The sequence below is a fragment of the Lipotes vexillifer genome, unplaced genomic scaffold, assembly GCF_000442215.2.
Source record: "Lipotes vexillifer unplaced genomic scaffold, Lipotes_vexillifer_v1.1 scaffold645, whole genome shotgun sequence".
Lineage (NCBI taxonomy): Eukaryota > Metazoa > Chordata > Mammalia > Artiodactyla > Lipotidae > Lipotes > Lipotes vexillifer.
The window spans coordinates 3,194,506-3,205,144 of NW_006777439.1; the positions used below are offsets into that span (position 1 = coordinate 3,194,506).

The 10,639-nt window shown below is 34.8% G+C and overlaps 1 protein-coding gene across 1 annotated transcript in view; it reads left to right on the forward strand.

The window, feature by feature from the left end:
• Positions 1 to 10,639, forward strand: part of AGPS (alkylglycerone phosphate synthase) — a 136,831-nt gene that overhangs the window by 36,868 nt on the left and 89,324 nt on the right. Inside the window, exons 3-5 of the mRNA XM_007451100.1 lie at positions 7,553 to 7,643; positions 9,665 to 9,785; positions 9,881 to 9,955. Of these exons, the coding sequence (XP_007451162.1) occupies positions 7,553 to 7,643; positions 9,665 to 9,785; positions 9,881 to 9,955 (287 nt within the window). The remainder of the gene's footprint in view (positions 1 to 7,552; positions 7,644 to 9,664; positions 9,786 to 9,880; positions 9,956 to 10,639) is intronic.

A 10,639-nucleotide genomic window follows, 5' to 3' on the forward strand; every position in this document is an offset into this window, starting at 1 on the left:
TTATCTGCATTCTCATTCCCATTCTTTAGTGTGACTGGACAGCATGTTGGTGGAGGCTTAGTTGAGAAATTGTGTAATTCAGGTAGAAGGAATTTCTAGTTAAAATTAAACCAGTGTTCTAAACATTGAGTGTTTTATGTTTTAAATAGAATAATGTCTAATACAGTAGAAACTTGTCATGTAGAGATTGGCTTTACAGAATCTTCAGGGGGGAAAAAGTGAATCTTCTGAACTTAGAAAACCAACTTCCTCTCTTCTTAGATACTGTCTTCATTTCTCTCTTTCTCTCTCTCTGGGCCTTGAAGTTATAGCATCTTTGTTTTATGTGAGGGGGCAAATAGGCACTTGTGCACTGTGCCATTGAAAGCCTAAGATACCTACTGTCTTCTGTAGGGTACTGTAGGCTATGGATTGGTTTATGTTAGTAGTGTATGTGTGTGAAGTGAATGATTAGTCATAGGAAGTGTCACAATTATTTATACCTTAGTGTATGAACCCTTATACCCATGGGTTTAGAATCTGGCTCTTATTTTGGGTGTTCTGGCACTTGGCTTGCCAATTTTCCCAGAGAGGATCAGATTGTAGGTGGCTGATACATGTGTGACACTCATAAGATACTAAAAGAAAATTAGAACCGCAGTGTGTTCACTTATGATTAGATTATTTCTTTTTCAGGATGTAGAACACTTGTTAATGCCCTTCCTGATATTAAGATATGTAGAAAACAAAATTTGTAATTTATATATTGTTTGGAGAGCATAAATTCAGAGCAAAGGGAATTCAGTGGTCTTGAGAGAGATTTTTATCCAGGTTGTAGTAGAATTCGAGAATTTTTCCATTGACTTTAGACTTTGGAAGATTACTGCTGCTGCCCCTACAACCAAAATGGATTTCTTAAAGTCCTCATTTCTTTGCACTGTTGACTCCTGAGTCCAAGTCCAGTGGGGGAGAGGGGAAGAGAACAAGGGTACGTCTGACTGGCAGAGCCTGCAAGGGTAACCTTTGCTTCCTACTGAATTATCCATTATCCAGAGGGTAATTCTGCAAACACAGAAATGGAATTTAAGTGTTCTAGGATTAAATATGTTATACATAAACTATTTAATAACTGAAACCAAATAACTAAATAATATTCAGTTCTCATTTTGGTGCTTCCAGAAGCACCATTATCTTGCCACAGACAGGGTAATAAACTGGATTGAATTGGATCATAGCTTTCTTTATATCTAGTCTAGTTTCCTAGGGCTAATGATTGAATTAGTAGATTTCTCTGATTTTTTTTTATCAGAAAACATTTAGAAATATTATTTAAGATAATAATAGCTATTACTTATTGAGTTCCTACTGACTTATCTTAAAATAACCCTAAGTGGATAGTGATATGTTCTTAGAAAAAATCAAGAGATTGAGGATGAGAGAGGTTAAATAGCTTACTTGAGGTCAGCTGCACAGTGAGAAATTGTGATTAAAAAACAAGTGTTTTAAGCTTCATTTTTGTGCTCGTTCTATTATACTGTGCTAATGAGGTACCATACTCATCCATTGTATTGATTTTATTCTCTTTCCAGTCTCTGGAAGCACTTTACAGGAGCCTCCTACACTCTATACACCAGTACAGTAGAGTTAGTCATATTGTAGAAAGTTAACCTATGACAAAAGTTCCTATTGCTCCAGAGGAGCGTGAAGGGCAGAAGCGTAAGAAGGTTGTGATATTCCTAAAAGAGAAAATGGAATTTGTGACTAGAAAGGATGAGTACAAGAAAACAATACGAATTCACCATGTTGTATTAATAATATTAGATTTTAAGGCCAGTTTTTGAAATTCTTTGTAAAGACTTCCTATTCCAGCATTGTAGTGGACTGAACAAATATAGACCCTTTGCTCTCTATAACCAGGTATAAAACATGGATAAAATACTACAAGAAAGAAATAATAACAGAGCTGGAAAGAAAGAAAGGGAAATCCTTAGGTGCCAGAAACTAAGAGTGACTCTCAGTGAAAATTTATGGGGGGTTCCCCTATTTTTGATCCACAGAACGTTGAAAAGGTAGAAAATTTTTATGAGTAAATGTGGTTGTCTGTATATATTTTGGGGAGGGTAACTTTGGCATTTCAAACCCACCCATTAAATTAGAAGCAATTATAAGCTATTACAGATGTCAGGGAAAAATCATAAGTCTTTCCCTGAGCACAGTCTGTTTTCTGAACAGACTTGTAATTTGTCAGTTTATAAATCCCTAGGTTTATAATCTTGCGATTCTTATTCCTCCTAGATATAGATGAATTGAGTCCTCCTAGGTTTAAGCAGCAGAAGGCAGTACTTCAGAGCTAATGCTATATAGATTTCTATAAGTTAAAAATTTTGAAAAGTGTCATTATTCTTTGATTTTAAAAGCGTTATACATTAGTTGGTGCTTTCAAGGCACAAGTTAGTGATTAGGTAGAAAGAATTTGGGTTTGTTGTACTTTGTATTTTCAGTGGCATAATTTAAAAAGTTTTACCTCCTATAAAAAGCTATTAAATTGGTTAGCAATTGTGGAACTCACTGAGAATAGATGATTGCGTCTACTAATATTTTGCTGCCTCTGTGCACTGCCCCAGAGTGAGAGTCACCTTGTCTTTAGTCACCTTAAATCCTGATGTGCATTTGCTTCTTGGGTGTTTATGTCCACAGAGTTTTCTTTCCATTATACAGTGATTTCATTGGTTTTGAAGGTTTGCTCTGGTTCTGTATCTTCTACAATATAGTCTACTTTGATCTTAAGGAAGGGTGGTAAATTGACCTCACCTTATATTTTACAACAAAAACCATTTCTTAAAGTTCTCAAACCAGTCTTCAGTTGTGGTAAAGATCTATACAGTGGTCACCTTGTTTCAACAGTTCGTATGGGCATTTGGCTTTCTGGTAGAAGTTGCATGTTTCCTGCCCATATGTTCACGATACAAATTAAATGTCTTTGCAGCTTTGACTAAATGAGGTTGTAAGTTTCTTAAGAACAGGAGTCATATTGTAATACCAATTCTGTGTGTCCTGCAATGCTTAGTACAGTCTTATGAGTGTTAAATAAATGCTTATTTATAGTTCTGGATGTAAATCCAAATTATTTTGCTGTAAGAATCAAGTCATTCCAAAGCTGTTTCTTATGTTAAATACCTCTAATTCCTTTAACTTTTCTTATGTTTCTTTTCCATTCATTTACTTTTTTGATTTCAGAGTTTTCTCCTTTACCTCATGATATTTTATGAGATTTTGGGGGCCCTTGGCAGTATGCTGGGCTTTATGATTATTAAGTCAAGCTTCTTTTACTGTTTTTCAAACCCCAGGGCATTAGGTGCAAGAAAAAGTACAATTGAAAAGCTTTCATTCTTACATGGAACTCTTTTTGCACTGTGTTAAGTTTTATGTGGGAATTATAGATAATGGATTTAAATCCAAGGTTCTGCCAAATAAGATATTTCTTCAGAGTCTGAAATATTGTACGTTCAGATGTAGAAGTATATTCTGGTTATCTTAATGGTAGAATGTAGTTTTTTTGCACATGACAGTAATACCAATCTCTTGGTTCAAGTGTCTTGAAGGGGGGTTACCTTTTTATTTTATGGGTAATGTTACTTGTGAATTAAGGGATTCACAAAGGTCCGAATATTATCCTTCCGTGAATATTAAGAGTCTCCTATATATTACAGTGACCCAAAGTAATTGTGTGGTTAAAATATAAGGGCCCAGGATTAAAACCTAATATTTCCAAATTGACCTTTTTGTAGGACATTATAACACATAGTAGCATATGTGTTATAACCAATTTCCCAGAATTTATACTTTCACTCTCAGGTAAGATGAAGAAAATTTTATATGCTGAATGTCTTAAGTTGTTTTAGCTGTGAGTCTTATACTTTCTTTCATTCCAATTTCTTTAAGTTTATGAAAAAGGTATTATTATATAATACTTTAAATATTCCATTTCAGTTTGAATGTTAGCACTTGTGATTTTTTAATATAAAAAAGGGGAACTTGTTGAATAAAACATACTTGTTTATTTTTTCCACTCCACTATTATTTTTGTTTTGCTAACCTTTATGTAAAGATTTATTTGAGAATTTTAGATGGTATTTTTGTTACATAATATGAAGTCATCATAAGAGGTGACGTCCTTTCATCCAATGCCGTGTAACTGTTAAAATTACATGACAAAATGAGTGCTTTTTGTCACTTCCAATTAAAAATTCCTTTGGATAGGGCACACCATTGGCTCCTTTAATATTGAATTATGTATTATAAACATATAGTTAATTTCAGTACAGAATTTATATATTACACACTGATTTCCCACCCCCCCCACCCTTTGGCTATCTTTGTGAAGTCAAAGTAAACTTCTGAGGCTAGTTGCTAAAAGCTTTTGCATTTATTCAAGCTCTGATGAAATGAGTGGGAAATAATCTTGAGCAAAAGTATTACACTTTGAACATTTTATTTTATTTTATTTTATTTTATTTTATTTTATTTTGGCTGTGTTGGGTCTTCGTTACTGTTCACGGGCTTTCTGTAGTTGTGGCGAGTGGGGGCTACTCTTTGTTGAGGTGCGCGGGCTTCTCATTGTGGTGGCTTCTCGTTGCGGAGCACGGGTTCCAGAGCACAGGCTCAATAGTTGTGGCGCACAAGCTTAGTTGCTCTGCAGCATGTGGGATCTTCCCGGACCAGGGCTCAAACCTGCGTCCCCTGAATTGGCAGGCAGATGCTTAACCACTGCGCCACTAGGGAAGTCCCTTGAACATTTTAAATAACTTGTACAACATAGATGTTAAGACCAATATATAGTCTATTCTGGTTTGTTTTCGGTATTGGTTTAATTGTTCTTTGATCTGGAATAGATAGTGACTACTAGAGTATCTCTTCTTTTCTTCATTTAAACACACACACTTTTCTCCATTAAACACAAAAATAAAAATAGCTTTGAGGACTTAAATGGCCATCTTGGAAAAAAATTACTTCTGACCTTACTTCATACCAAATACAGAGATCAATTCCAGATAGGTTATAGACCTAAATACATAAGCTAAAACTATAAAATTGCTAGAAGAATATACAGAATGTCTTTCTGAATTTGAGGTAGGCAAAAAGCAGAGAACTAAAAGCATTACTATAAGGAAAAAGTGAATCAGACAGCATTAAAATATAGAACTTCTTTATATCAAAAGACTCCTTTAAGGGCTTCCCTGGTGGCGCAGTGGTTGAGAGTCAGCCTGCCGATGCAGGGGATGCGGGTTCGTGCCCCGGTCCGGGAAGATCCCACATGCCACGGAGCGGCTGGGCCTGTGAGCCACGGCCGCTGAGCCTGCGCGTCTGGAGCCTGTGCTCCGCAACAGGAGAGGCCACAACAGTGAGAGGCCCGCGCACCGCAAAAAAAAAAAAAGACTCCTTTAAGAGAGTGAAAAGACAAATCACAGAGTGAGAGAAAATATTTAATACATACATCCTTGATTTCAGAATATATAGAGAATTCTTATACATCAATAAAAACATAATAATAAATGAGTAAAAGATGAACTGGCATTGAAAACAGGATATCTAAATGGACAATAGATATGTGAATAGAAGTTCAGTTTCTTGAGTGATCAGTGAAATTCAAATTAATATTGTCAAGAGATTACCAATAGAATGTCTCATAATGAAAATAACTACAATACCAGGTGTGGAGAGGATGTGGAACAAGTAGAACTCTTTATACATTGCTGGCTGTTAACATCTTGGAACGCTATCTGCCAGCACCTCCTAAAGCTAAACGTATGTATAGACTGTGGCCTAGGAGCTCCACCCTAGTTATATAGCTATCTGAAACATGTGATATGTGATCTTCAGAAAACAAGTTCAAGAACGTCCCTGCACATACCAAAAACTGTAAACAACTCTATTTTCTGTCACCAATACAATGGATAAAGTAATTATGCTATACTCACACAGCAGAATTAAGCCATAGAAATGAATGAACTGCAACTACGTACACAAACATAGATGACTCTCACAAATATAATATTGAACAAAAGAAAGCAGACACAAAAAGTACATTTTATATGATTTCATTTATATAAAGTTAACAAGATAGTTGTTCCTTTGGTGTGGGGAAAGGTGATAATGCCTGGAAAGGGGCAAGGAGGGGGATATTTCTGGGGTGCTGGTAATGTTCTATTTCTGGATCTGCATGCTGATTACATGGGAGGTTTACTTTGTAAAAATTCATTCAGCTATACACTTACTTTTTGTATTCATGTTATAATTCAATGTTTTGTAAATAAAATATTTATAAAATTAAATAAAGATAAAACAGCCATAATATAGTATAGTTTTATTTGGCTGTTCTGTCATCATGGCAGGGAGAGGGAAGTAGAGAAGTTGCAAGAACATTATAGTGAAAAAAATGACCGAATATAGCTACTGTGATTTTATAAATGTTCATTAAAAAAGAATTTTAGAATAATAATCTCACTTGGAATGATGGTAAGGAAAGAATCAGACTAGAGGCAGCATCATATAATATTTAAGAGCACAGACTTATTTATTACTTATTTAACCTTATTTATTTATTTTTTTTTTGCGGTACGTGGGCCTGTCACTGCTGTGGCCTCTCCTGTTGCAGAGCACAGGCTCCAGACGCGCAGGCTCAGTGGCCATGACTCACGGGCCCAGCCGCTCCGCGGCATGTGGGATCCTCCCGGACTGGGGAACAAACCCATGTCCCCTACATTGGCCGGCGGACTCTCAACCACTGCGCCACCAGGGAAGCCCCATCTTGGGGTTCTTATTAATTGCCTTTTCTCTTGATTATGGATCATACTTTCTTGTTTGTTTATGTCTGGTAATTTTGAAATGTATCTTGGACATTGTTAATTATATGTTGTAGAAACTCTGGATTCTGTTACATTCTTCTGAAGAGGCTTTTTTTTTTTTTTTTTTTTTAACCAAGCAATTAACTTGACTCATCTCAAGTTTCCTTCTTTGGTGGTGAGCAGCTGAATTATCTATTCTGTTCCTTTAAGCTTAGCTGGGCTGCTTAGTGTGTCTGCTCCATACATGTGTAATTCAAGATCAGCCAGACATTTGGACAGAGTTTATACATAGGTCCCTCTGACTGACTCCTGGATTTGTGTGATTTTTCTGTAATCTTCCCAGATGCTGTGTTCACTGTGAACACTGTCCTCTTTTTCTTTTAGCCAGGAAGACTGTAGGTTTTCAGCATTCTTCTTTCTTTCTGTGGTACTAGCTGGGGCTTTCCTTCATGCTAAAGCCTGTTAAAAAAATAAGACAAAACTGGAAACTCATATAGGGCTGTTTTCTTCTTACTCCCTTACCACCTATTTTTGCCTGGTTTGGGGCTATCTATACTGCCCTCAAATAGTTGGGTTTTGTTTGTTTTGTTTTTGTCCAGAGCTTATCATTATATGTGGGAGGGTTGGTTTGTTAGGAACTACTTGACCATTACTAGAAACAGAATCTAAGATTTGAACTTAAATGATACTTTACTTTACTCTAATGTTTTACCTTCTTTGTACCTTAGGTACCCTCTTAGTGGCATGATTTTGCCAACTTTTAAAGAGTGGATCCAAAATACCCTTGGAGTAAGTCTGGAGCATAAAACTACCTCTAAAGTAAGCAAATAAGAATGATTAATAATATTCTTAACTGAGTGTGTGTGTGTTTAATCCCAAATTAATTAGACTTATCTTAGTAATTTATTATAGTTATTTAATATATTTGTTATTTTTTTGTTAAGAAGTTTACTAGTCATATTGGCCTTGTTAGGCTTTCTAGGGGTGATTTTTTTTTTAAATTTTTTTTAGCATCACAGATATAGAGCCTAATTTCAGCATTTATCTGAGATTTATCTGGCAAATCTGTAATCCTCTCTGAGCCTCAGAGTTGTAACTGTCTGTCCTGTGTGTCACAAGTAGTAGTGAAGTTTAAATGGATGAATTCTGTGAGAGAACTTTGTTACAAAAATATAAGTTGCTGTTATTTTTAGGTTTTGTAATGAACTGACAGTAATCTAGAATTAATGTAGAATAATTTAAAATAAAAATATAATGTTACATTTACTAACAAAACATTTAGAATATTTGAAGATTGAAAAAAGTAAAGTAAAAGTTTGATTAAGATATGAGTGATAGAGAATTTTAGTTTGCTCATGTGGCATCACTTTTCTGACGGGGGTGGTTAGAATCCTTTAGACTATATACGTATTAAACTAATGAAATAGTTAACATTTCTTTATATAATCTTTATTATTTATTAGTATTATTCGCTATGGCATGGTATTCTGCGTCCCTCTGAGTATAACTTCCATAAGTGCAGGGACTATGGCTTACACTATATTATCCACTATATCCAACATATTATTAAGGACTGTAGGTATTCAGTGAGTGCTTGTTTGGTTTATTTATAAATCCACAGTTACATTTTATTCTAGTATTAAATTAGGCTAAACAGCTAATTTCTATCCCTCTCAAACTAAATTCTTTTAACTTTTCTGTAAAGATCTATTTCCTTTTTTGACTATTTGTGATTACTTTTTTGACACTGATGCAATCTATATACCATATTCAGAAATTTCACCCGTTTTACATGCACTTCTTTTTTCTGTTTTGAGCCCTTTCAGTTTTCAATAACTTGACAAAATAGTAATCTGTATGTTGGTATCTGTATGATGGTGATAATCTCATTTAACAGATGAAGAAGGCAAGGCTTGCAGAACTTGGGTGACTTGCCCAATGTCACATAGCTTTAAAGTTGAAGATTTACTTTTCAAGTTACCTGTTAGTTGAAATTAAGTATGAAGTTTATGATTATGTTGTGAGTTTTAAAGCAGTCCTGTAAAAATGGGTTTATTACTTATTGGGAGGCTTTTTGCTGATCATTTAAAAATAATAAAAGGAAATGGTAAATTTTATCTACAGGTGAAAATGTAGTTAATGCAAAAGTTAACTATCTTTCCCCCAGTGTCCCTAGTCTAAAATCGAAGATCTGAGACTTTGCTATCTTCCTTGTTCTTAATTGTAATCTTTATTTTAATTTAATTTAATTTATTTATTTTTTGACCACGCCACACGGCATGTGGGATCTTAGTTCCCTGACCAAGGATGGAACCCTGGCCGCCTGCGGTGGAAGCAGGGATTCTTAACCACTGGACCGCCAGGGAAGTCCCCTTAATTGTAATCTTTAGAAATAATGAAAAGGTAGGCCATAGAAGCAAAAGAGAAAACATAGGCTTTTATAACTTATGTTACAGAATGTGATAAATCAGAGCATTTGTAATTGGTTACTGTCACAGAGTTGGTTTCCATATGTATTATTTGTTATTTTCCTATGCTTCTGTCCTAATTTGGATATAAAAATTTACATTTTATAGTCACTCTCTGTAACATAGGTATTCAAATTTTTTTTTTTTTGCAATACGTGGGCCTCTCACTGTCGTGGCCTCTCCCCTTGCCGGACGTGCAAGCTCAGCGGCCATGGCTCTGCGGCATGTGGGATCCCCCCGGACCGGGGCACGAACCTGTATCCCCTGCATCGGCAGGCGGACTCTCAACTACTGTGCCACCAGGGAGGCCCCATAGGTATTCAAATTTTATTTTCTAAGAATAAGTCAGAGAAAACCAATTTTATTTTCTAGGCATCCTTAAATCCTAGTGATACACCTCCTTCTATTGTAAATGAAGATTTTCTTCATGACCTTAAAGAAGTTAATGTTTCATATTCACAAGAAGCAGATGATCGAGTATTTAGAGCTCATGGTAAGCAACTTTATATAAGTGCTATTTATTTTTAATTTGTAAATTTCCTATAATTTAAGATGTTTTTGCATTTTCTTTTTTAAACCTCAAAATAGGTCATTGTCTTCATGAGATATTTTTGCTCAGGGAAGGAATGTTTCAGCGAATTCCTGATATAGTTTTATGGCCAAGTAAGTTCTTGTTTTTCTTTGTATTATTTATTTAGTATTGTTAAATTTTAAGTAAATTTAGTATTGGAAATACGTACTTTTAAACATATGAACTATAAAAAATATAGATCGCTATATTTTTAGAGTTTACTAAAGGTCACATCATTCTTAATATGATCATCCTGAATGGTTGGTTTTAATGATTAATTTTGTTGATGATTAAATCTTCATTTAGTACATATCCTTTTGCGAGGTCAGTAGAAAAATGTATTTTGGGCTAATTTGAAAGCTTAATGAAATTATTGTCAATCAATGATATATTTAGATGTATAGAAACTCTTAACATAACTGATTACTGCAGCTAATAATAGTAGTTTGTTGATGTTAACTTGTGGGCTAAAAACTATGGTATTCAAATGATGAATAAGATGAATAACAACTTGATGACAAGTTGTTTAATATGGATATTGTCTTTGATATAAATAATTATATTTTGAGAAATTAATTTCATTTAGGGATTTGGCTTGAGATGGAGGATGGATGAGCTTTCTGTTATTGTTTTGCTCTTGCTGGTGCTTAGGCACTATATTTATATATATGGTTTTTATATCCACGTCTTGTAGCAGAAACTTTAAAGCAGAATACAGGTATACTGCTCCTTACTGTCCATAATTACCTTTTAAGAAGTTCTATTGATCTTCCGAT